Source organism: Pagrus major, chromosome 21 (assembly GCF_040436345.1).
Source record: "Pagrus major chromosome 21, Pma_NU_1.0".
NCBI lineage: Eukaryota > Metazoa > Chordata > Actinopteri > Spariformes > Sparidae > Pagrus > Pagrus major.
The window spans coordinates 7,530,118-7,558,056 of NC_133235.1; the positions used below are offsets into that span (position 1 = coordinate 7,530,118).

Below are 27,939 nucleotides of genomic sequence, written 5' to 3' on the forward strand. Positions count from 1 at the left end.
ATGCCAAAGTTTCCTTTTTAAAAACTCTTACAGTGAGAGCAATGAAAAATAATCAAGTCAATCTAATAATTCTGATGTTAATTTAACTTTCTTTAACTTTCAACAGCTTTTTCTCTCCTCTTTAACAAACCAAGCACAGTCTCTTTTCCTCTATACTGTAATGGGAAACGAGGTTAAAGAACTGCATCATCTCAGTAAGCATCACATCATGGAAAACACAACGGAAAAGTCATAAGACCCTTAAAGAAACAACCATTCTTATTTTTGTAGTTTCCACTGACTTCTCTTTTCCTCATCAAAATCCCATAGAGCTGACCGTTACACACATACAGCAATGACACCTTTTACAGTTGGCCCATTGTGCCCAACTGTGTTCAAATCAAAGTCCCTCTGGCTGAATGAGCACATTCCAGACAGGACGCCGCTGCAGTGAGGGCAGGGTGTTCAGTCCTCTAATATACTGAAGACATTTAGGTGGAGGCTCTTTCATGCCAGGTTTTTGGAGTCATAAAACACTAAAGGGAGTTTGGTGGGTGTTTTATTCCAGTAACATCAGACACCAAATAAGGTCAAGAGTGAAAGCAGTTCAAAAACTGAAATAAAGAAAACTAAAATATGATTCTCACAGCAGTATAATTGTTTTCTTCAGTTGTATATGGTTCATAGAGCAAACATTCAACAACTAAGCAAAGCAAAATATGGCTCATATTATGGATCTAAACCATAATCAACTGTCAACGGTAGAATAATGTGACTAAGTTCTACTGTACAGAGGAATAACTCCTCCCAAACAGACTCCAACTGGGCTCACCTCATAATCATTTATATTGGCTAAACATGGAATCCTTTCAGAGCAACTCAACCAACGGTAAATGGAAAGTGAAGTTTCCTGGAGGCAGGAGTAAGAGTGTTCTTGGGGGGACAGGGTGGTGTTTGAGTGTGGAAAACAGAAAGATAAAATATCTTTTCTCAGCTGCAGTGTGTCTGGAAATTTAGATGCTAACAAAGAAGCCGCACTATACCGATTAAGTCTAAAGAAAGATGTTTGAAATGCATGAAAAAGCTGTGCATTTACACTCATGTTTTCTCATTGTTTTTTTGTTTTTTTTGTTTTTTTTAGAGATTGCTATCCATACTGACTAAATTATTGGGAAATGACTAAATGGAAGGATTTAGATTCATGATCTCTGAAGAGTGTGTTCAAAAAGGTTTTCAAAAGCACCAGCTTAATGTGAAAAGAGAAAAATGTGATCCACTGTCTCCAAATAAGAACTATGAAATTAAATGACTCCAGACTACATTCACTGACAAGAAATTGTTGACATCCAGTACCAATCTTTTTAAGATGTTTGCATTATTCTATAATGTTGGCACATGGCAACTTGTATGGTATGGTTAGGATTAGGGAAAATCATGGTAATAGCAATAAAATATGGTTACAATATGGTTGGGTTAGGCAACTGGAAAACTTAAGTTTAGGAAAAGCTTGTTATTCACTTATTAGAGAGGCAAACATTAATTGATCGATCTGTCATGAGAGGCAACTCGAGTCTGCTGCATGAAGTCACACTCCCTCTGTGTGTGCTGATCTGAGCTACTCTGTTCTTTGTTCGGGTCAATCGGAACACTGTAATAGTCCAAGCTGGTTTTGGGTTTCGAACATATGATTTATAGTCACAAGACACTCTCAAGCCTGTGGCAGTCCACAATGTGATAAACAATAAATAACAACAACAGGCACAGCATCCTCAAGAAACACCAATCCAGGATTAGTTCTTTCTGTCTTTCTGTAAATGATCAAAATAAAAAATGAGTCATTGTCCCACCAGCATACCTACACATGCTGACATTAAGTGTGTTCTCAACATCCCACTTCAAAGCTCAGTGCGAACCAAACACACAAACGGCAAGTGCAGTGCAGATGAAACCCCTCACACCATTACCATACAAACTAAACACTTCATTTCTCACCCTGGTGTAGCGTTTGACGTGTATGCCACTTCCAACTGCCTCATTGTACACACACACACACACACACTCACACACACACACAGAGGATAAAGAGGGCAGAGGAAGCCCGGTCTATTGCCAAACAAACAAACCATCTCTCTCCTACAGAGTTGTATAAGAGGAGCCTCACAGCAGGGAGTGACTAAATGAAAACCACAGCAGCAGATGGAGGTGTGAAAATGGAAAAGGGGGACTGACCCACAATATGTGTCTTGAAATGGATCTGTGAGGGTGATGAAATTCAAATCTAGCCATTGTGATCAGAGACTGTTGATGGATCACATTTTGATTGAGTTTCTTGGCATGTTTTATTTTACTGCATCCTTTAGTCAGTCTTCTGAAACTTGACCGGGTATCAAAACAAAACTGAGCAGCTCTGTTGACATTCACCCACAAAAACTCCATGCTGAAGGTCTGCTCAGCAGCGTCAACATAAACCTGATTGATTTTTCCCGTTGTTTTGTACCAATATACATTGTATAAGTCGAGAGGAAGATATTTAGGTCCACATTGTGCATACATGTAATCCACAAAGTAAAATTGGTCTTCTGTGTTGAGCATGTAGCATTTTGTGTTTCTCAAATTACAACCTTTTATCAGACACCTCTCCTAAGAACATTCCCCTTGTTTCCCTATTTGTTTTCTTTTCTTGCTCTGAAAATAGGCTGTGCAGATTACTTTGACAACGATGGCAGATTTCAAATGCAACAGTGTTTGGAAAAATTGTGTCCAACATTTCACATAGAGAAAAACAAAAGCATGATTCTAATTTCTAGCTATCACTGTCAATTCTATCAGCTGAAATGACAACTGTTGCTAGCAGATTTAATCAACTGTAGCTAAATAGCTAATCAGAATAACGTTAGCATAATGAGTTGGTTGAAAACACTATCTCTGGCTGACTTTTTACTGACTTTTTTGACACAGGGTTTGTTTTTAAAAAAAACAAACCCTGTGAAGACACCCCAAATTTTATATGGAATGTCCTTGGCCTTGGAAGAAACACTTGTTTAGGCACTGTAGGTAGTAAGCGAGTTAGCCAGACATGCTAATGTCTGCGGCTTACATTAAACCCAACAAATGCACCGACAACTCCATTCCTTATACTGTTTGTCGCCTACTTTTGGTTTTGGAGAGGATAATAAAAGAAGCCACAATCCAAACACTATAAAGGGGCTCTGTGGAACTTCTGTGTTGTGCTGGAAGCTGGTCGTTAGTTCATGTTCATGTGTTCTCCATTTCTAGACGTTAGCTTCTGTTGCTCTCTGTTAGCAGAACGAGTAGAGGAACAGAGACGAGGCAGTCGAGACGTGCATAAAGTCACATCCGTTGGACAGTTGTGTTAAATCCACAGTCCAGCAGCATTAAACTACTTAAACAAATCATCCACAGGCTTGAATAGGCAATCAAGAGAGACAGGAAAGGTGTCATTTTTCATGTGACATTAAATTTGCACACATATAGCCAATAAAAAAAATGATAAATGCATGTAAATTGCTACAAATTGTGAAATAGAGCCACTTTAATTTATCATGTATCATTCTGGCTTTAAGAAATTCACATTTGTGCTAAATGGCAATCCACCAAATTTCCAATAAGAATATAAAATTCATTGTAAAGGTCAGGTTGCAAGTCTTCATAATCACTGACACTGATATTTCATGATTGTCTATGATTTATGATTGATGATTTAATATATGCACACATTACTCTTCAATCTTGTCATATTCCAACCCCTCTCCTAGAATCCACAATAGCTGTGACTGTGTTGTGCGGTGAGCTTTACTGAAGCAATCACATGAGGAACTATAACATATGGCTTATAAGACCTTAGTCCTGATTCTATATGGTCACCATTTAAGCCTTTAACTTTAAATAGAATCTCGTATGTATTGCCACTGCCACAAGATGATAAACATTCTTAATTTGACTTGGTCACGTTTGAACTTCACTGACATCTGAGGCAATAATTTACGGTATCATCAAATGAAAAAATAAATCACTTTAAAATATTATATGATGGTAAATAACAGACTGAATTGCTGTTGATCATGCATTTTCCAGTTAGATTTGCTTATTAGTTGGGCCCTATATCATTAAAATGAGGAAGAGCCCCACTCCACTCCTTTAATGAAGCATCTGTTGGTTCAGTGCCAAGCTGTATTATCCCTCCTCATGGATCCATCCCAGCTGTATATTTCTTTACATTTACAGTGCTGGGAAAGAGCTTCAGTAGTCTTACCTTCAAAAACCTGCAGGGCAGCGGCCAGCCAGCAAAGCAGGGCCAGATGCAGGGCAAGAGACCACCTGAGGAGACACATCAGTCAAATAGTGTAAGTTGAGTTTTTAGATAGACTTCAAAACAAAACAAAAAAAACCTGTAAAAAGGTCACTACATTAATTGAAAATGACTTGTATTGCAAGTGTCATATGTTTCAATGAAGAGCTGTTTGTGCATCAAAGAGCTGCGCAAAGAAAAAGTGTTGCTACTGTACATCACAGGTCTGAGGTGTAACTGCTGTGAGGATATGAAATGTTGGGTAAAGTGGAATTTAGATCCACTGATCCACATGTAGAAAACATTACGGTAATATTTAATCCACTCACCCTTGAAACATTTTATCCAGTCAATGAATAAAGATCCAGGTTTAAGAAGTCAGCTCCAAGTGCATGTGTGTGATGAAATTCTGGCAAACTCCGTGGTCCCTCTGCCTCACTGTGCAGACCTGAAGTCACACTGCTGCTCTCTCGCCTTGCTCTCTCTCTCTCTCACTCTCTCTCAGTACAAAGCCTCTCTCAGTTCTGAGCCGAGTGACTCTCAGACCCACGGAGTTGGAAATTTGATTCCTTTGAAGGAAAAAAAACTCCCCCCTTACTCACTCAGTGGACCCTCTCTCTAACCTGCTGCATGAGTTACGTTCCTTTCATTATTATTTCACTATTTTCCTTTACATCACTTCTTCTTCTTCTTCTTCTTCTTCTTCTTATTATTATTATTATTTCCCTCCATGCACATAATACCTGCACATTCATCTGGTCACATGTGCATTTACATGAATGCATGACACACACAACTTAGTTTAATATATGCACAAAAACACAAAAAACTATACCAAATTAAAATTGTAACTTTTGTGTTATTTTCTGTATATTTTGTTAGACTTGGTGTATATGTCTTTCCGATTTGTCTTCTGTTTGTTTACCCCACTGCATTAATAAAGAAAAACAAGTTTCTTTCACCAATGATAATACGATGTCCATGTAAATGCATGGCTGTCATTTAAAGTGGCTGTAATTGCTGTTTTTAAAAAAAAAATACAATAAAAAATAAAGCTCTATATTCCAACAGTAATCATTGTTGATCATAAGAGAGTTTGATCAGTAACCCATGTCTCTCCTCCCCCTGCTCACAGTAATGAAAATACATTGTCTGGTATCCCTGCCCACATTATCCAATCAGGACACAGAACTCCATAAAGAGGTGGTCCTCTCTGCCCATGAACACACAGAGGGGGATCCTCCTGTTTGCTGCAATGTGTTGTGATTACTGCTGCAGTTGTGTGGTGACGCAGAGAGGAGGGAGGGGATTGCTAATTGCAAAACAGACAGGAAGTTAGCTTACACGACAACAACGCTTACAACAACTTCAAGTTAAATCCTTCTATGAATCTTGAGAATGTTAATTTCTTTCCAATTTCATCCACACCATCATATTTCATGATACATTTTCATGCTAATCCCAAAATCATGTGGTAATGAATGAATGGTATAATGAAATATGTGAATGAATGAGTAGGAATGTATAGCAAATTGCATGACTGAATTTAAATGTGAGTTAGGCTTTGGGCAAACATTTGCTTACCAGTGTATGTACCTAGTCTATAGCCCCTAAATTCTGATTGTGTATATCATAAAAAACAGAAAACAACCAGTACTACTGTAATGGAATAAAATGTGGTTATTATATGAATAATAATATAGCTAATAAATAATATTATAGTGTCACTCAGTTAGTGTTAATTAGAATTAACATAGCTTTATCCGGGAATATGCACTGTGTGAGTCAAAAAAAGGGGAGAATTCTCAGGAAGAGAAACAGAGGAGGGATCCCTCTTCTAGGACAGACATGCAATTGGTGTTGAACGTACAGAATAGATCAACATAGCTTAGTTACAGAAAATAAGCTGATTATCTTGATGAATTGGTAAGCATATATGAAGAATATGGATCTGGGATGATAGCAAGCAACTTCCAGGTGCTTCCAGTAAAATAACGGTGGTCCTGAAGCAAGACAACATAACTGTTGCTGAACAGTGGCCACTGTGGCCAAAAGTGGCAATTACATTGCATAAACCGTATATGAAGAAGCCACTGAATCTGTGACATGCTAAAAGTACTGTGACAGTATCACAATTACAGCTGAGTCATAACATGAAATGTGTGATTAAAGCAGCTACATAGAACTTTCATTTTGTTGATTCTGGCGGCCCCTGTGGTCAAAAGCGATGTGAGCACCACCATGTTGTAAACATCTTGCTCTAGCTAGGAAGTGCATTTGTTTTGGAAGCGGGGGAAATAAAGATCCAACGTTTTTAATAGTATTTTTCTTTTTGAAACAACTGTTTGCAGGATGCATGATGATGAGGTAAATTATCTATTTGAGGCTATGCAAGCTTAATAACTGTAATAGGAGGATGGTGAAAAAAAGCAAACCTTGTTTCAGCGCTGTTCATACTACTTGGTTACATGGAATCCAAAGGCTATCAACATGTCATGTTTTCATAATAATAAGCCAACAACAAGAAAACCAAGTCTGTAAGGTGAATGAGATGAGGGGACCCAAGTGGTTATGATGTGTAACTGCTAACTTGTGATCTCCAATGAAAAGGAACTCATGTTTCTAAATGAGATCCTTCATGTGGGAGAGACCATTTGCTCCAGAAAGGTCATTTCCCTCAGACATTTCATTATTGCATCACCAATTGTTGTCTGGTTGCTCTCAGTGTTTCCAGCGCTTTAATCAGTCAGACAAGAAAATATTTTCTGACCATTACAGTCACACCCTGATACTGCCACACTGACCACTGAGCACAAACTCTGTGATGTTTTAAGATCCAAAAACATCCATTAGTTTGACCTACTTCAAGGAGTTTCTTGAAAAAACAACAATGCCCACACACAATATATATATATACACACACACACCCATATATATATGTATATATATATATATATATATATATATATATATATCTATATATATATATATATATATATATATATATATATATAGTAGGGGTTATTGTAGGCTGACCACTGCGTTCAGCAGTGAGCAAAAATACAATTGAAGGCAGGCAGTGGCCAGATAGCAATCATTAGATTAGTGTTAGTGGCCTCAGGCTAAATGAGTTTAACATAATTTCTAAGATTGTCAAAGAATGGGTCCCTTTGTTCTTCAAGACACACTCAAATACTGCATACAGCCATTTTACGAGCACAACATTCAGCAGGACAAGTTCAGTGGAGCAAAGTGAGGGACTAAAAGTCAACATGCCCCCTGGTTGAATAAGAAATAATTGGAATTTAAAATAATTGTATTTTATTTTACATTTCACAATAGACCACAGAACCAACCTGTCCAGTTAGTCCTGGACATTCTCTCTCAAGCCAACAGAGACAAAGCTTCAAGGGTTAACAAGGTCAGAGGGAGTCTCAGTGAAATTATGTTGTGATGTTAACACCCCACTATTAGCAGATGCTGGAATGATAATGGCTTGAAGAGAAAGAAAGGTACCCTCCCTTCCCTTTTCTTCCCCCCTCATCCACTGAATCGCTCTGTCTGTACTGAATACATTCCCTTCCTAAGCCACTTGTGTTTTGCCTCTTTAGCTCTTCGCACAGATTTAGCTCTCAGATAGGCAGCTTCTCCTAAAAATATGATAATCCTATGTAGCCAAAGCTTCTGCTGTTACTGGAAGGTCACTGGGAGCTGTGGGAAGATGATGCCTTTGGTCAGCCTCGGTGATAAACATGCTGTTTGTTTGACATGACAGTGGGCTAATGACAGGATAAACTCAAATAATGTATTTTCCTCATTCTGCTATTTACTGTACAATTTTTTTGAATTGTTGGACAGAAATATTTTATTTTTAAGTACTGTATAAAGATAATCTTATAATTTAGGTTTTATTTTTGGTGTCTTATTAATGTCTTATTACATTTGTGATGTTTGATATATGGTGGTGTAACTTAAAGGTTTATATGACATTCACTAGATATTGCATTAGCACCAGCATCTCAGACCAAAACAAATGCACATGTTGTTCACCCAATAGAAAAAAAGTGTCATCTGAACACATATTGCTCACGAAACTCAAACTGTGAAGCTAGGCAGTGCTGATCAAATATGAAAAGCACTTTGAGATGAATGCTACAGTCAGCATGCTAATATGCAATTAATTAAAATTTTGATGGCTGATGCGTGGCAGAGCATGAACAACATCTTAGTTTACCATGTTAGCTTGCTACCATTTGCTTAGTTTGCTAGGTTAATGTGCACTAAACACAAAGTATAGCCAAGGCTGATAGGAATGTCATTAGTTTTGCTAGGGCTCACCAGCAAAACGACCATACAGGTCGACTGTGGGAGCAGCTTATTACAGCCTACGTTTACGTTTCTTGTTTTGGGGCGACCTCTTTAGGCCATGTTTATTATTACGGCAACAAGAGGCAGTCAGGGAAAGTAGTATAAACGTGATAAGTCAGCATAGGGAGAAGGTCGGAGACATATTGTTGGGTGAGTCAAGCACAGGACTCAGTGTCCAGTGTGAGAGCAAAAGTCACTGGTGAGTTATAGTTACTTACTACCACAGTTAAGTTACATCATGAATGTTATATGACTGAGGTTACCTCCCTAACGTAGTTATTTTAACCCAAACTACATTGCTTTCCTAAACCTAACCAAGTAGTTTTGGTGCCTGAACCTAACCAAACAAGCGTACAACAAAGGTTTCTGGTACATGGAAATGGTCATGTTGTTTTGGGAGCCACTGGCAATCAACCTATTCAGTTGAATGAGGATGTGTTGGTTTTGCCAGTATTTAGCCATAAACTTCCAACCTAGGGATTGTGCCAAATGAAAAGTGAAGGATAACCATAGTTATACAATTCATCATTATTGCTCTAAAAAAAAAGATGTAAAATGTAACATTTCTGCATTTATTTAGTTGTCTAGTTGTCAAACTACTACTTTGTTATATATTTTGTTGAGTTTTGTACTTACCTTATCCCAAGTGTTTCCAACAATGTTCAAACCCAGAGAAATCCATAATTTTATTCAAGGTAACTATGTGTCTCATTTGCTTGTCTGTCACTTTGACTTCTGGGAGAAAGTCAGACTTTACCTCGTCACTGAATATTTATGCCTAAGTCCCGTACATTTTCACTTTCCATTTTGATCAGCAATGCTGGTTGTTAAACATTGAAAACAACAACTCCCATGATCCCACACTACTTGCGTCTTTGGTTTTGATTGAGAAACCACTGGCAGCAGAAATTATATACCGTGCGTTTAACACACTGGCCTGTGAGAAAACAAGCATTGTAGCACTTGACTGTAAACAAGAGTCAATATGGCAGGGTTTGGCCTGACAACTGACACATATTCACATGTTTGTGTGCAGCTGTCATTTTTGTAAAGGGTAAGCATAGCCCTTCAATAGCCAGCCAATCAGGAGGTTTGTACAGATCATGGCATGTCTTACAGTTTCATTTTTGGACATTAAACAGCAATTGAAGTTATTAAACATGACCTGCAATGATGCACACACCACATTGTATATATATATGCATAGTTGTTCCATTCATAACCTCATAATGTGTCTATCTATATATGAGCCAGTATAGGACATCTCTCATGCAGGATCATTACTGCATGCTTCTGTGCAACTTACACAACAGAAGCAAGCAAGTTCTAGATGGCAAAACTTTGGATGATAAAACCTCCCACAGTTGCGTAGAGAGTAAGCCTCAGTGAACCCATCATTTTCCCTTCTTGTTTTTCATGAGCTCTGTGAATTTCTTTTACACAGTGACACTTGTAGTCGTTGTGGGTTTTTTTTAAATTTTTTTTTTTACGTGGATGCTGGCCACAAGACAAGATTCCCATTGGGGAAACAATAAAGTGTCAAATTAGGTTAACTGTTCTGGATCTTTGTAAAAGACTGCTTGTGCTTTAAACTGAGTAGGGATTACAGACAGGACAGGATGTTGCAGAGTTGTAGTTCAGACAGTGATCAGAGCATCAGACCGAGATTGTTGTTGTTGTTCTGTGCGTGCTGACCCAGCTAACCACTCTGTGGGACAAACAGGAAGCCATTTATCCAAGGCCAAGTTCCCCTGAAAGCTTTCTACAGCAGCTCCAAGATTTTCTTTGTTCTTCTGCGAACCAGTAGACAAAGATGATTTTACGATTAAATTGATTTTTGGAAAGTGAGCCTGGGCCAGTTATGTAAGAGATGACAACAATCAGCGCTCATCTGGGTCAGACAGGAACACATCTGACAGGAATGTATTACCTTCTGGGTGCATTTTATAATAACCAAAATCAATTATTTAAGTAAATGAAACATTTCTGTTACTGAAGAGCAATCAGAGAAATGTGGTCTACATCTGTCATTCAGCTTCATTTCCTTTGATTAACACTTCCTGCTTTGACGTTTCCTGCCTTTTGTCTGTGCGTGTCTGTAGATGCATGTGTCATGTCATGTTATGGGAGTTTCCATCTAAATCTGAACAAACACTTCTCAGTGTGGGCCAGCTAATAATTTATGGGCACAAATAGTCCCTAAAGCTCTGACAGTGATGGAACGTACTGTATGCTCTTCTCTTTTGGCCTCAGTGTTTAAAGCAGCAATAAGTTAAAAAAAATGTGTTTAAAACATCAGAAATTGTCTACAGAATGTGAAAAAAATACAGTTCTTACGTTGTTACAGACGTCTATGTACTGTGCTTCACTGATATCTACTGAGGTTAGCATGCTAACCAGCTAGCCCCGGCCCATCCGGTCTCGTAATAATACTTTATATCCCAAGAGGCAATAGTGACTGCAGCGTCCAGACTGCCCTCAGGCCAACAACACAGGAGATTTTCCTGCTGGATTTGGCTCCTGGCACCGATGACAGCACTGTAACCCCTTACTTAGAGCTCTGAGGTGAGCATCTACAGGGACAAACAGCACAACACATGAATAGTCTGAAGACCCAGAGTTCCAGACTTAACTATTTTGCCTGTTTAATATCGATGTGCTCTTTTCCTTAAAAGAACATATGGCAGATTGTAGGTAAAGTTTTCTGTGCTTAAAAAATAGTCATATTACATGAAAATACTAATACATCACAGGCTCCACATTGCTCATCAATATCATCATCATTTTCATCATCAATGCACACTAAGAACTGAGCTCACACATGCAGTGTAACATTTGCTCAACACAAAAATCATTAAATCAACTAATATTTACAAAAATGCTAAAATCACAAAAGTTCCTTTTTTACTATCTCTTCCTTTTTGATCACTTGCTACACTAATATTCATATGTGACAAAACAAACAGTGATAAACAACAATCAAGACAAAATATAAATTACAATTAATACAAACAAATTTGCCCTTAAACTGTCCTCATCGCACCCACTGAGACTTTGGCTTTAACTTTTGATGTAGTGGTGTGACGCAATACATGATTCTAAAATATAACAGCTTAATTATATAAGTTCAACTCATCCCATGATTACAAATCAGCCCTTCAGTGGCTGTGAAATAAATAAAGATGCAGTCAGCTTTGTTAGCTTCCTCGATGAAACCAATGAGCTAGTTACCAGCTACCACAATCAGGGAAATGCTAAAAATGAGATCAAGCTGTAGATAATGTGTTCCTTCCTCCCACAAGTGCCTGGTCAAGCAATAAAACACAGCTCTTCAGCTCTCAGGGAGGGGGTTGGGGCTAGAGAGAGCCCTCTGAGCATGCAGATGATGCACTGAGTTCAGGCGGTGCTGCAGGTAGACTCCTCTGTTCTTCTCAGCGGCTATAGTCCTCGAAAAGTGGCAGTGTTGCTTTCTTTTTCCCTTCAGTATGACAGGGGGTGTACTGTACTTCCTCTTAAAGTCCATCTTAAAGTCATGCCCTCCTCTGTCAACCCCCTGCCCTCTGGAGTCCTGCTGTCCAACGATGTTGCCTTCCAGTGTCCTTCCAAACAGAAAGGAACATCATGGTGCTAAGAGTAGATGGTAATGACCTCCCGACCTCCTCCACGGACCAACAGGACACGATCCAGGCCGTCCATCAGGACCTCCAAGAACTCCATATCTGAGAGACACTGATTAAGGACATACTGGACACTAGAGCAACACATGCCTGTATATTCAGATATATTGACTCATAAGAGCAGTTTTGAAGGCCTTCCATTTCTTAGTGTGAAAAATGCTTCTGACAGTGGTGGCATATACAGTAACTAAGTGCATTTTCAAGTACTGATCTACTTTTTCTACTTTTTCTTGAGTAATTTCCTTCCATGTTACTTTAAACTAGTATTCCACTACATTTCAGAGGGAGGTGTACTTTTCAACCCACTACATTTATTTAACAGCTTAAGTTACTGTACTTTTGAAAATTATTTCAAACTCCCTAAACCTCGACCCACTACAACAGTTACATGCTACTTACCTTTTACCGCCACAGTACTAACATTGCAATAATAAAATATAGTCAGGGCTGTAGCCATTATTTTAGATACACTGAGCTAATGAGTCCATTTTATACTTTACCATATACACATTTTATATTTGTGCATTTTATTTACATTCGGTGGATGCTGAATCATTTATTCATTGGGTGATCTAAAAGTGGTCACATTTAAACAAAATGATCCTAAAAATACTGGGATCCGCCTACTATAAGGGTGGTACAATCCCATCATGTGTACATTTTTCACTGCATAATAGTTCACCACTTACAGGAGCACTTTTTCTGCACTTAATGCTTTTATTTTTGACTCTCATAGTAAAATTTTGCAAATAACAATTCCATACTTTTACTTAAGTACTATTTCTCAGTTGAACATTTTTACAGTGAAGTTATACTGCTCTTACTTAAAGCTAGGGTTGGTAAGTTATTCTAGGGGCATTTTTCGTTATATTTATGGAAAATCTCTTAACATCCTGACAGCCATCAATAAATCAAATGCTCTGACAAATATAAGAAAAAAAATGTGGTGTTTACAGTACACAGCCACTGAGCCTGTTGTTCATTAGCTAGCTAACTCAGTAGCACATAGCCCCTGATGGAAGTTGATACTGGCAAAGAACACATGAGAGGTTTTCCTCATGACCTCTTATCACTACTTGATTAGCTTAGCATAGCAATAAAGACCAGAAATAGGGGGTAACAGCCAGCCTGGCTCCATCTAAAGGTTATAATCTGCCTACCATCACTAATCCTTCACACAAACCTAAGTGCAACAACACAGAATGCTTCAGATTTGTACATATTAAACAAACAAGATCTAACATGTCAAATAGTGATCTCTGGAGGTGAATAAGTATTGTAAAATGTTGAACTATTCCTTTCACAAATTTCTGTGACTGACTATATGACAAAATGACTCCTTGACTAAATGGATGACTTTTCAGCTGAGTAAGGATACAGTTCTCATCCCCTTTCTTGTTCTTTGGTGGGCCGGGCATGTTGAGCAAGACCAGCTGTGAATTCTGGGATTTCTCGACCACCACGCCATTCAGCTTCACAGCTGTGTGCATCCTCCGCACGTTGGACTGGTTTCTAGGTTATACCACAGACATTAATTAAAGGACATCAGTTATCCTGCCATTCCTGGCAGCGAGCTGTTTCAGTGTAATCATCAATCTACAGGAAGCACAGTGAGGGTGATTGGGAATTTGACGATCTTGCACAGACACATGAAAGCTGCATGATTGTCATCATGCACCCTGAGGCCCATGCAAACTCAACCTGTGATCTGCATTCACATAAGCATGCCAACACATAGTCAGATTGTTCTCACTTCATGCACAGAAAGAGTTCAAACACATGTAAGCAAAAGGCGAAGGATAAAGTGACTTACAGATTCTCCCACTCCCTAGAGGAAGGGAACAAAATATAACACATCCAACATTAACACAATATTAAAGGCTGCTCCGCTTTTATTGTCTAATGATCGTTGATTAGCATTTTTTAGATTACGCAGATGCAGTAGGGGTTAAACAGTCATCAAACAGTATTAACAAATCTCATTTCAAACATGTGAGCCTATAGCAAAATTATTGAATGCACCTCAGGGGAAAACACTTGAATAACACAGTAGAATATGACCAATCAGGTGCTGAAATTTCTAAGATGGAGCAATTCATTTGGTTTATAGGTATTCACATTATCTTCATAACTACTGCAAATCTATCACTGATAGTGCTTGTAGCTCGGTGCAGTACAACAGCAGATTATAACAGTAATAGTAAGAGTTAAATTTACTCATTGGTCTACTTACGGCTTCATATTGAACATGTCTTTGACTCCCATTTCCCTCTGTCTGTTCCTCTCGTGGACCAATTTGTCTTTGGTCCAGGTCATGTGCACACGATCTGGCGGGGCAGCTTTGTCATTCATAGCAGAATGAGAGGCCGTGTTTCGGTCATGGATCAACTGGGCCTAAACAAAGGACAGATGACATGCTACAGCCTCATTCTTTTCTTATTTCTATGAATAAAAAATACAATTTCCAGCACATGCCTAACTTATAAAGATCAAACTGTCTCGTATCTCTGGAGAAACAGTTATATGATTTTATTACTACATTACTACTACTCAAAATGAGGCATTTCTAATTCCACATTTCTTTATGTAATACTCTGCTTTTTGACTTTTTGACTTTTTGTCTGTCAGCGGGAGTTTGAATCACAAAGCATCAACTGCACAAAGACTGACATCACTGCAAAATTGTCATATGCTGTTGTCCTTGTTATGAAAATATGACTGGAAAAAGAAGACAAATTACGTAGATGAAGATGATGAAGGTTATTTTCAGGGTAGTCAGGTGACAGACAGTTTATGGTGATGACAGTTCATGCAGGAAAATAACGTAGAAACACACATGCTGTCTGTTGCAGTGGACACAGTAAACCTTGTAGCCTGTTCATGTTATCTCTACTCAAAAGACACAATGAAAGAAAAAATATGACAGTTTACAAGTTCTGATTCTGTCTACCTGTGTTAATTGTACAGTTATCTCTTGTTAAATGCCAAAATTCTGTCAAAAATCCGTATTTTATATCAGAATCCCTCTGTGTTCTCTTCCTGTAAAACATTAAATATATACATAAATGTCTACCAGCCTGTGAGCAGGTGTAGCTGGTGACCCCCAACGTTCACTGTTAGCTTGTGGGTTATAGTAGGAGGTATGTGTTTGGATGTCAGCTGGTAAAAACTTTATAACAACACTATTGACGGTGAAGGCCAACAGTAACCTTCAGCTCCAGAACTCACAATACCACAATGTGATCCAATGAAATGTTAGAAATTTGCTTTTAAATTCTTCTTGTAACAAATCCCCACTGTCTCACACTTTTGAAACCAAAAAAAGCTTTAACTTCCCTTTCACAGTGACTTTAAATGTCTGATTGAACTGTTGAAATTACAAACTAAAAATGAACATTCATGCCTAAAAATGAAATGATCTGTGACATTTCAGTCCAATGAGTCCTCACCTTATCCAGTCAGATGCTTCTGCACCTCTGTATGACAATATTATTAAAAGTTGAGCGAAGTGAGGACAATTTATATATCATTCACTATGAAATGCCTTCGTAACAACAATTAAAGTTTCGGTTTGGTTATCCAGCTGCCCGGTACGGTATAAAAGTATAGGTGTGATAGAATAAAATAAATCATATTATATAAGGCTGACTTTCTAGTCACATTACACCTCACCTTGGTAAAATAAAGTCAACCAAATATTGTTGCAATGCAAATCCAAATAACACTTGAGTATTTCAGTCACATCCTGAAGGATCATCAAAAATCATTTTTAGTGTCCGCCTGGTTAAGAACTATCTATAATCAGACAGATTTTCGACTGAAAGCACTGTTGCAGACAGGGTTGGCAGAATGTCCAGGGAGTGGATGTAATAGTTAGTAATTCTTCAGCAGCAGTCAGATCTCCAATACAGTGACCGGAGAGAAGACAGCAAACACTGAGGCTGAACATTACATCCCCGAGTTCAACTTCTGATTGCAGCACTGCAGTTGTTATGAATGGATAATGATTGGATGGCGAGTAAGGATGGCATGATAAATGGAGGGTGCAATGGCATCATGGTTTGTGACTACGAGCTGTTTGGTTACCGCGGATACCTCATCCTCTGGTATGGACGGGATGTTGAGGTAAGGAGCGTCAGCCCGGGATGGCTTCTTCCTCTTTATGGAGCCACGCGATACATCTGTGACGCTCTGAATCTGAGTTGTTCAATCACAATGCCGGGTTGGAGGAAGAGTTCAACAACAGCAGAAGAGACCTTGAGGGGTTATGCTACATATTACAGCTGTAATATAGCTTTAAAGTGTTGGCATTACATCTGAAAATATCAAATGTAATACATTTGTTTAAGTTTGCTGCAACTTTACAGTGCTGCAGACATTTTCTTCTAGTGTAGTTTTACATTAAAGTTTACAAAGTAGACCTTTATTGTGTAATTTATTGTTTCGTGGACAGAACTTTTTTTCCAGTGCATGATTTCTTACAGTGGGCATGTTATAATGTGAGTGTCATAGTACCTCTCTCTCCCTCTCAGTGCGAGACAGATGCATCTGTTTAAGCATCTGAGACCTCTGCTCCATCACCAACGTCTTCTCATAGGTGAAGGCTGAGATGTCACTGTCATGCTAGAGGGACACATCACAACACTGACAATTTCAGATTCATAAAAGTACAGGCCTTCGATATATTTGCTGTAGCTAATTTTCTCATTAAGAGCAGTTTAAAGGGAACAGGTAGCCTAGACCTGGATCAGCAATTCTGAGATGCAAAAATGAACTACAGAAATGACAAAGTGAGAGACTGAATAGTAAATAGTCTCACCATCTCCACCACCTCCACCTCTGCATCCAGGCGTAGATGGTAAAGAAACATCTGGAGGTCTTTCTTCATCTGGATGGAGTTGTCATCCATCTGGGCCACCGTGAAGATCCGCATTTTACACTTCCTCCACACCTACAGAGACAGTATCAGCTGCTGGTTATACACAGTTAAGCTGCAAGACAACTAAGTCCTATCTCTGATCCTAAACCATCTCAATTTTGTTTTTTGTTTTTTTTTTATTTTTAAGTGGAGACTGGCAGCCTCTACTATGTAAACAAACTAATTGCTTGTTAGTCCATTTATCATTGATATTGATCAATATATTTGACTCCATATAGAGTCAAAATGTGTTTCCTTTGGTACCATTTAAAATTGATATTTATATATAAATGAAAATGAAAATGAAATAAACTGAAAGTGAAAAGGTCAAGAAGATTTAGAAAAAAACGAGCAAACACACACATACCTTGTGTTGACTCAGTAAAAATGGCAGCAGCATGAGCAGTCCACCATCATGTACAATCCACCACACATCAATCGTTCCCTCCTTCAGACGCTCCTGGTTTCCGGGGAAATGGTCGATGTTCTTAGCAACCAACAGAGCCTGATTAGCTTCTGTCGTCTCTCTCACTGTTTCTGCAGATAGAAAGAGAATGAAAGAGAGAGAGAAAGAATAATGACGGGCATTTCAAATGTTTGTGGGTTTAAACCGCAAAAGTCCCCCAGTCTTTCCCTTTTTCTTAAAAAGATAAAGGTTCCCCCCAATTGTTACAACACCTTTGTGTCTTTAACCCACTTAAATCTTGTGTAAAACCATACCAGTAAAGTTCTTAGTAAGATCAAGTTTGGGAGAATTGTCTGCTTTAGTTTTATTTTATCACAAACTTGCTTCCAGATGCTCCTGTGTAGTTTACCTATGAAGTTCCTCCTTGCGGAGGAGTCCCGGGCTTGTTTCCAACCTGCTGGCCAGGCCATCAGGACAGCGTTGTGTTTCATTCCTCCAAGGCCTGCTGACTGGATGAGCAGGGAGAAACCATCTCGTAGGTTGGATGACACCACCACATGGGAGAAAGCCTTCATCCGCTCTGCAGCCATGGCTGCTTTCAAGTTCTGCAGGGAACAAGTGGAGCAATGAAGAGGTGGATGAAGAGAGGGATGATAAAGGCTAAGTGCTTTTAAACATGGTGAATTGTGCACAAAGTGCTATCATTCACTGCTTGTTTAACATGTTGCCAGTCTCTTTTCCATTTGTAACTTATAAAAATGACTACCATTACTGCCTCTCTACCGGTGTTACTTTTAAATAGGTGCTGTATGTTTCCTGACTACTTTACCTGAATACATAGTAGGACACAAGAAAACCCTGCAAAGGCCTTAACAGGCAGAGCAGATGACAAGGCAAATTGACAAACCTGCTCTCCTGCCTTGACATCATTCCCCCGGGTCATGTAGGTTCCCTCCAGGACTGAACAGACGATGGTCAGCCCCTTTCCTGCTTTGAGCTGGTTACTGAAGGACATGAGGCGAGGGTGTTTCACTGCCAGGTCTGCGTCCAATTTACACATCACCAACAGCTGAGGCCTGAGGAAAGACAGACATGTTAGTAGTGGAATGCAAGCAAAAAACGTGAATAAGCGTCGAAAAATTTGAAAATTAATGATAGAAATCCATTGATTGTATGAGTGGAAACATTAGTACTTAGCACCATGGAAAAATAAGACATATTAAAGGCAAAGTACGTTTAGTTTACACATTGAGATGTGTTAACAGGTCTTGGGGAGTACTACTGTATATGTGAAATAAGTAGTACAAAGCCTTTTTGGGGCTCCAGAGGAAGCTGTGTGAAGTCTGATAAATGACCTCAAGTGATGTCACTGAAGTCAGACAGAGGTGTAGAGTTAGCCAAGACGTGGCTACTAGACCTCTTCATCTCAGTCCTCATCTCTGCTTGAGGCAAGTGGCTTGAGGCTGCATTAGTTGCTAGAAGAATAACACACCCACATTTCTGATTGAACTATCAGTGGCTGCGCTGCACTGTGGGTAATGTAGGCACCAGGTTTTGAAAAGGAAAAAGAATGCCAGGAATTAAAACGATAATATTTCTGGTTCTGCTGCATCGATTTGGATGTTTTACATTTTTCATCTTGAGTGTCACAATGTTACAGTGCAATGCTAAATTGGTGCCATATTTCACTGTATGTTAGCTTTGTATTGTGTTCAGTAGTGATTGTGATACTCTTGTTGAAGATCCCACAAATAGTACTTCATGTGCTGTGCTTCATTACGATTGAAGCATATCACAATATACACACACTCACCTCCAGTTTTTGGTGTGTAGTGGTACTTCCTCCAGCCGGATGAGAGCGTAGCGAGCTGCATTTAAGGACAGACCTCTGATCCCATCTCCCCATTCCTTCACGGCCCTGCAACCAAAAGGTCCAAACAGGAAAGCATGTTTTGCTTGAATACTACCAATAATGGAGAGTTTTGATCTCCCAGCCTGAAGCCTCCTGACTCACCCTTTGTACTCAATGTACTTGTAGATACAGCTGGCTATCATCATGGCAACCAGAGCATAGTACCAGGAGGAGACGAACATGAGAGAGAGACAGAGACTCATCCCCAAGAAAGACAGGGTCCTACAGGACACACATACAGTACAAAGTATTACAAGGTTAGGTTTACTTAAAATTTGCAGGATTTTCTTTGTCACGCAGTTCAGGGTGGAAGCTGTTCTTACCAGTGATAGAACTTGAAGCGAGGTCTCCAGTTGGGGGTACGGAGCAACGTCTGAACAGCACAGGCCAGGTTAACAAACAGATAGCACATGAGGAAAAACCTGAGCAGACACAAAGACAGAGAAGATGGTTAAAGAGAAAGAGAAATGTTATTAAATGCACATCACTTTGGCAAGAACAGTTTGGCAAGAAAAGTAAGTAGTTTTGCATTTTCTACAGTGTTAAACCACGTACATTGAGAGGATGGGGGCCACAGCATCCAGAGAAGCGATGAGGATTCCTATCTCACAGATCCCAACCGTCAGCAACAGGGCCCATGTGGGCTCACCATTTTTCTTTCCATGACCAAACACCTGAAGAAGACAGAAATAGAGAGAGAAGGTCTGAAACAGTACTCCAATAAATGGAAGAAATGTAAAAATACCAATACAAACACATCGTCAGCTCAAAACAGTTCAAACAGTTCAGTAGCCGCTTGATACAATTCCATATTTTCTTATTTGAGCTGGTGAGCTCTGGAGGAGACCGCCACGGGCAGAGCCCAGAACTTCTGGAAGAACAAACAACCCGTGTTGAAGAGATCAGAGAGAACTTTTGGGATTCAAAAGTAGACTTACATTCACTGTCACCTCAAACTGCCTGCAGCAATTAGCCATGGAGGGAAAATGTACTGTATGACCAAACGATTAAGAGATTGAGTATCTGGTGAGTGCTGACTTTGGTCAGAAACAAAACTGAGCAGAAACACAGACACAGACACAGACACAGACACACACACACACACACACACACACACACCATCAGCGCTGGTTGTTGCCTGGGAGACAGGTAATGCTAAGACGGCGACAGCTGGTACCACCCACTTTGAGCTTCACTTTGGCTGTTCAGACACCTATGGGTGATGTCACAGTGGCTCTGTCCACTATTTTTACAGTCAATGGGTGTATAAAAATGTATAAGAAAAAGAAAAAATCTGAAATATCTGAAAATCTAAAACAATCCTTGATTGATATCAATTTTGCAAAAGGGTTGTTTTATTTATATATTTTATTAAAATATTTCAACTCAAAATTTATTCAGATTAAGGCATAATATGTCTTTGTTCGAAGTCATGTAGATCTGCAGGTCTGGACCACTGTGAATTTTGCTCGAAACTAAGAGAAAATTCCAAGAACGAGAAAACAGATGTCTGTATGAGTGGTCCTTCGTTGAGGCAAGTGTGTATGTGAGAAACCTTGATTGTAATTAGTTCTCAAGAAAAGTGCACAGGGTTCTTATTTAGTCAAATATAACATTTCCTGCAGGCGATTTTGCAATAAAATTACACTTTCCAGTAAAGAGAACTGATGATGCCTTTCACTGTGTAGCAGCTGCAAACCCTCTGAAGTGGGAATCAATGTCTTGACTTATCGACCAGTGGCTTAGTTAGATTTGAACTGAGGCTAGAAGTAGGACAAAATTTATATTTGGATGATTGTAAAATCTGTTGCTAGCAAAAGTGACCTAAATAGGAAACTCACCAATCAAACACATATAATAAAGCTAAGCAAAACCTTTGAACGTGTCATCGCTGCTACTGCCTAGCCTCATGTTGAACAAAAACTCAAGAAAACAAAAATAATAAGATAACACGAACCAACAGTTTGTCAGTGATTGGGTGATTCTTGAGTGTATAAGCACACCGGACTGTAACATTATGGACAACAAAGATCTTTCTAATGCCAACCTGTAAGAACGGAATGATGCCATCTCGAGCGATGGCCTGCAACAGCCGGGGGGCGCCAGTGAGGCTCTGAAGCCCCGCCCCACAGCAGGAGAAGAACGAGCCAATCACAATGACCCAGGGTGACGGCCAGGCCAGAATACCAATGACAGGGTTCTTCTTTACTGAGTAACCAAACCTAAAACACACAAGCATTCATACAGATTAGGTATGCTACAGTAACTCTGTACATTATTATGATGTGGAATCTGCTGTGCTACTAAAAAGCCTGTACTCTGGCTCAGTATGTAAATAACTGACTATACAGTGATTGTATGAAAGGACTGTATGTACATTTGTATTTATGTAGATCTATATATGTACAGATTATTTAACTTGAAAAACTGGAAAATTCACAATTTTATTCTGCAATGGGGGGCGAATGAAAAAAGGAGAGTAATTCTTTAGTTCACTGTAAACCACTAGATGTTGAAGATGAAACTAACATTACTTCACCACCATTGAGTCTGTTGTTAAAAACAACTTTGTTAGAAGCTTTGTTTGATCTATTTTAATAAGCCGTATAATACCAGTCTGGCACCATTTATTCCTCTGAATGAGTAAGAAATCAATAAAAAAATACACCCACTTGTCTCTCAGCACTACTCCTTCAATACAAGCTCCAAACAAGACCACACAGGAGATATCTGACCATGAAGTTAAGATGGAAATACATACACTCTGTATTGACTTTGCATTAAAAGTCTGATCAGTGTCATTAAAACAGAAAATAAATACAAACATAACAGATAAAAACAGTAGTGTTCCATGATTAACTAATATACTTTCTACGTATCCATTTGCATATGTGTGCACATTTAGAGATTGACTTATCAGCTGCAAATATAAGCTCAAAAAAGTATTGGCCTAATAAAGTGACCTTAAGTAATTTGATTACATGTAAATTTTAAGTGTGTATAAATTAAATTACTAGATCAGTGGGTTATAACAGGAGACAGAATAACCAATTTGAAATACATTACTTCTATGTATAATACTTGAATAATAAACATGTTATTATGTTTAAGTTGAAATTCCTGTTAACATTTTATGTAATAGTTGAATAAACACATGACGTTTACGTATAAATCTGCATTAAATTGATGTAATCAGACAAAGTTAAATTTGACACTTTATATTAAACTTATGCAATAGAATAATGTGAAAAATTAGCATCTAATTAAAATACTTGAGGTTTTAGGCAAATCATTTGTTTAAATGTAGTCAACAAGAGGATACAGATGAAAGAAGTGGTGAGAATAGCCATGATGGTTCCTATTGGGATGGACCTCTGGGCATCTCTGAGATCACCTGACCTGTTAGAGCCGGCCATTATACCTGAAATGACACGCACACACACACACACACACACACACACACACACACACACACACACACACACACACACACACACACATACACACACACAGAACCCTTAAAGTAAAGAGTGTGGAGGATATACTGAGATACTTTTGTAAAAGTATCAGTACCGCAGTGTGAAAATATTCTTTTAAAAATTAAAGTCCTGCATTTAACATTTCACTTCAGAAAAGTTTGATAAGTATTAAAACGAAATGTGATTTATGTAGCAAAGGTACAAATACTCACTATGTATGCCAGCTCTTTTCAGAGTGTTTTAACATATGACTTTTAGCTGACTGACTTCTATTAAAGGGGCACTGTGTATTTATCGTTTCCCTAACTGAATACACAAGCGGTTCTCAGAGAAAATTAAGGTCCCTGAACACTGTTTGAAGCTAGAGAGGTGGCAGGGTTCGCCAAATAGAAACAAAGCAAAACAGTATGAAATTGTGCTGTCCTTTAAGGTCAGTTTGTTTATTCAGTTATGAAAACAAAGAGTTTGTTTATTTATGTCCTCCCTAAAACTACATAGTGCATTTTTAAAACAGTATTTGCAACAGCAGAATTTTTGACGTATTCTATAAAAAAAGAAAAAAAAAACTTTTACAACTCAACAATGGGCACAAAACACTTGGTAAAAATGAAGGTTTTGCATTGTCTTCACTATCTAGTAAAAAGTCTTGTATTTATCTTTGAAATAGAATAAAATGGAAATGTCCAAGTAAAGTAGAAGTACCTCAAAATTGTAAATAGAACATCACTTCAGTTATTCCATTCCAAGTTATTCAAGAGGTCATTCCACATCAAGCACATAAAGCCTCTTAAATAATCTCAGTCTTTTCATTAGATGTAATCTCACACTCCGACATATTAACATTTGTTCAGTATTTGACAGAGTTATCATCTACCTGTGACAGAGGGGAAGTATATTCCCACCAGCAGAGTGAAGTAGGTGGTGATGTCATTAAAGACGTAGGGTTTATCGCGGTGAGTGTGCTGTTGCTCTGCTGGTGGGTCCTGGACTTCTACTGAAGGCTGGCTTTTCGTCTCTACGAACATACCAGCTGGACCATAGTCCCCCCACAGGTTGTCTAAAGGAAAGACATGCAACATCATGAGCTAGGTGCACATCAGGATTCATTCTGTGCGATGCTATGCAACTGATGGGTTAGCCTGAGAGTGGCATGAGATGAAACAAACTAGAGGGAGGCTCAGACTCCTTCTCACCTTTGATAACTCCACTCAGCAGCCCAGGTATGGCTTGCATCTCTGTCAGGTTGTTTAAATCAAAGTATTCATCACAGGTTGTGTTGCAGAAGATGTGCCATAGCTTGGTGGTCTCAGTGTAGTTTTTCACAAACTTTGCACATGTTTCAAAATTGTCGTTCCTCAGAGAACGGTTTCCCAAAAGACACACACTGCAGAGGTGGGAGAGAAAAGAGAAAAGACAGTGTTTTGGGAAACAGATACCTTAGAATAATTGAGAGGTTTAAATGATTGAAAGAGGAATTTTCCATTTTGTTCTTTACAGCGCTTTTTAAAAAATCCTTAACCTGAACCCCTGAAACAACAGAACAAAGGGGTTCGGAAATACAGCACCTTCAAAGCAACACTTATCTATCACAACCATCACTGCACACACACATCCCCTGCATATAGATAGTGTTACACCCATCATAAACTATTGTGTGTCAGTTGTTATCATAAGAAGCAAAGCACAACCAAGACAACAGCCACAGCAACAAGCAGAGCTCTGTCATCCTGTGGCTACAGTCTGTCTCAGTAGCAGTCGGTCAGAGAGCAAGTTAACTAAAACTGCTTGTTATGTATCTAGCTATTTCAGCTGCTCACATCAGCTATCTAATATTACAGTTGCAGACATACACCATTAGCTATCATCTCGCTGCTGTCTTTTTTAAATATGATGCCCTCTCTGCTTTTAGTTTATTCATGCTGCTGTTTTGCGATCCCCCATCACCATCACCAGTGTCTGGACTCCATGGGAGGATTATTCTCACTGCTGTCCAGGGCAGCTGCCCCTCGATCATAAAATCTCCCTGTAGACTCAATTATCTCTTCATCTGCTGTAATAAACATTTTCTTTACTTCATTCACTGCTCTCTCTCCTGATTGAAATCATAATACAACTCAGTCTTTCTCTACTGATCAGAGGAAACGCAAAAGATTTCCCAAAAAAACCCCGAACCATTCCATTAATTAGGTCTGAAATTTTTGTGCACCTGACTCCAATAATAATGATAATCAACAATATACAGCACTTCATTAAAACCAATACTTGAATACCTTTTGGCCATTTTAGAAATTTCATCTTAAACCTCCCAGCCTCTACTTGTAATTGTTTTATATCACCTAACTGTATTTTATTAACATTACATTATTTTAATCTTGACTATTTAGCATAACAGTAGTTTCAATTGAATATATCTATTAAATTGTTATACGGCTTTTAGAACTGTATGTTACCTTACATTTTAATTACATTTAAACATTTTTTTATTCAAATTATCCATCGTTAAACAATAGTTTTTAAATGGCTTTTAACTAGCGAATACTCGGGTCAAGGTTGAATGTTTGAATGTTTGATTGATTGATTGAATTAGATTCTAGTGGTGGCGGTAAAGGATTGTTTCCGACTTGTGCGATCCAAGCATTAACAACAAGTTTAGAGGGTTCAGTCCAAAGTCCAAAAATCAAAATTAATTGAAAAAAGATATATGTAATCATTTACAAACTCCTGTAAACATGTTTTTATTTAGTAAATATTCTTCGTTGATCCACATTGTTTGTGTTTAGCCTTTCAAAAACAGAATTTTCTCTGTGGTCAAAAACTGTCTGTACTCCCGCTCGTGGCAGTCTAGCAGCACCATAAATTATATTTATGTAACCACAAATTAAAAAAAATCTATTTCAGCTCACTCAGTAAGTTACAACAAAAGATCTCATTATGTATCTACTTTCACTCTGCAGTCCATTTATTCTGCTGAATCAGTTATTTAAAATGAGCATTTAAGTATTTTTATAAAGTTATGAAGTGATAAAGACATTGAAAGCTTTATTCATTGAAAGCTTTATTTAAAAAACCTCAATAGAAGCTTTGAACTTCTAAAAAGTTCAAAGACATCAAACAAAATGACAAAATGAGCCAGAGAACATGGTAATGAATAAAAAAAACAGTCCTCATCTGTCCTTCTACATTGTTGTCAACTAGAGGAGTTCAATTTAACATTTTGTTAATAAAAATATTTCAGTCTTGATAACAAGTCAGTCCTTGATGAGAAATAATCACTCACTTAAACTCTGGAGGTTCGATCAGTGTCTTGATGACTCCTGCATAGGTGGCCATGATGGAGAGAACCACACAGGCCAGAAACACCAGGGCCAGTTTGTTCACATACCTGCAGAAAGATGCGGAGGAAGCGTGAGAATGTGTGCTGGTGTGTGTGGTGCATGTGCCTGTGTTTGTGTATGTCAATACTTACTTCACCCCTACAAACACTACCAGCGCCATCAGCAGCAGGCAGCATGTGCCATAGATACGCATGTGGTTGGGCATCACTCCACCTTTGCCTACCGCAGTAGGAACGATGTACATCTGGAAGTGAAAAGTGAGTGCATGTGTCATCACTTTGCAGCAGAAGTGATGTGACGTAGCTGAGCTCTTGTTTGTCTGAGTGGTAACATACCAGCAGAATCTCTATGGTGCCCAGTATGTACATGGATCCAGCGAAGGTTGTTCCGAGGTAGAAACACAGACCCACTGCTCCTCCGAACTCTGGACCCAAAGATCTTGAGATCATGTAGTACGAGCCACCAGCTTGTGAGAAATAAATCCAGGTTAGACTTCTATCAAATTTATTATTTCTGTTTTTAAATACTTCTTCTAAAAGACACACAAGCACTGATCAGCAGTAAAAGATAATGCAGTTCTTTTTTAGTGAAAATAGAAAAATAAAACATTAATTATTGACAAATGAAAAAGCAGTTTATATTTTTTGTAAAACGTTTAATATAAGATGACAACATTATTTATCATGATGTAGCAGGTCTAAAAAATTTTAGGGTCGTAGTACGTGTCCACAGGGAGGTTTTGGGACATGAGGGCCTAGAACTGCACACACACTCCCGGCTGCAGCTTGCAGCTGATTGGACGAATGAAACCAGGGCATGCCTGCTATGGGATTTCAAAGCAGACCAACATGATGGCCCATTTGGAAGCTTTCTCCTGCACTTTTCTCCCTCTTGATTTTAACTCAACAACATTTATAGTTTCCAGGAGTTTCCAGAGGTGGTGAGTGGTGCTAGATGCCCCTAATTCGCATCAAGTAGACATGCCCTCAACTTTATGGAAATGTGGGCAACGTCTCTCAAAACACTCAGTACATGAATGCATTGCATAGCTGCTTACATAGACAATGAATGGGAAGCTTAGAAAAGATAGATTCTGTGGGCACATACCATCAGTGCATTTAAGTGCAGCAACTAACCAGGCTTTTTGGGGGGTATACATCCATTATTATAGAAAGCATGATAGCAACTGAATCATAATTGGCATAATTTCTAATCTTCTAGATTAAAGAGTTTTCTATAAATTAAGAAAATAACTTTTCTATATAATACTGTTTTTGGGGGGTTCCCAAACATTTTCCTAGCTCCTCCAAATAATTCTACATTTTTGTGTTTTTTAATTATCTTTTTTTTCCCGGCTTTATTGCTGAGACATGTACTGCCTATGGCAGAAACACTGTCATCATCTGTGGAGAAGAAAGAAGGTGGGAGGGACTTTGAAACCATCACAGCCCACTGCGTCTTTTGAAAATTCAAACTGACAGGCTGGAACACCCCAGGGAGGAAGAAAGTCGGAATAATAATAATCCAGCTTGGTTTAAAGCTGCTCCCGACTAATG

General features: G+C 38.7%; 1 protein-coding gene across 1 annotated transcript in view; it reads right to left on the minus strand.

Annotated features, from left to right (window-relative positions):
• Nucleotides 1-11,276: 11,276 nt before the first annotated feature.
• The window catches only part of LOC141016814 (solute carrier family 12 member 7-like), a 34,999-nt gene continuing 18,336 nt past the window's right edge, over nt 11,277-27,939 (minus strand). The window contains exons 6-26 of the mRNA XM_073491364.1: nt 26,719-26,849; nt 26,515-26,627; nt 26,326-26,430; nt 24,242-24,432; nt 23,923-24,105; nt 22,892-22,990; nt 22,242-22,299; nt 21,617-21,791; nt 20,125-20,243; nt 19,893-19,991; nt 19,672-19,791; nt 19,471-19,575; nt 18,565-18,733; nt 18,067-18,262; nt 17,619-17,788; nt 17,153-17,284; nt 16,849-16,956; nt 14,567-14,727; nt 14,147-14,161; nt 13,712-13,845; nt 11,277-12,375 (exon numbers count right to left, since the gene is read on the minus strand). Of these exons, the coding sequence (XP_073347465.1) occupies nt 12,284-12,375; nt 13,712-13,845; nt 14,147-14,161; nt 14,567-14,727; nt 16,849-16,956; nt 17,153-17,284; nt 17,619-17,788; nt 18,067-18,262; nt 18,565-18,733; nt 19,471-19,575; nt 19,672-19,791; nt 19,893-19,991; nt 20,125-20,243; nt 21,617-21,791; nt 22,242-22,299; nt 22,892-22,990; nt 23,923-24,105; nt 24,242-24,432; nt 26,326-26,430; nt 26,515-26,627; nt 26,719-26,849 (2,675 nt within the window). The 3' untranslated portion in view covers nt 11,277-12,283. The remainder of the gene's footprint in view (nt 12,376-13,711; nt 13,846-14,146; nt 14,162-14,566; nt 14,728-16,848; nt 16,957-17,152; nt 17,285-17,618; nt 17,789-18,066; nt 18,263-18,564; nt 18,734-19,470; nt 19,576-19,671; nt 19,792-19,892; nt 19,992-20,124; nt 20,244-21,616; nt 21,792-22,241; nt 22,300-22,891; nt 22,991-23,922; nt 24,106-24,241; nt 24,433-26,325; nt 26,431-26,514; nt 26,628-26,718; nt 26,850-27,939) is intronic.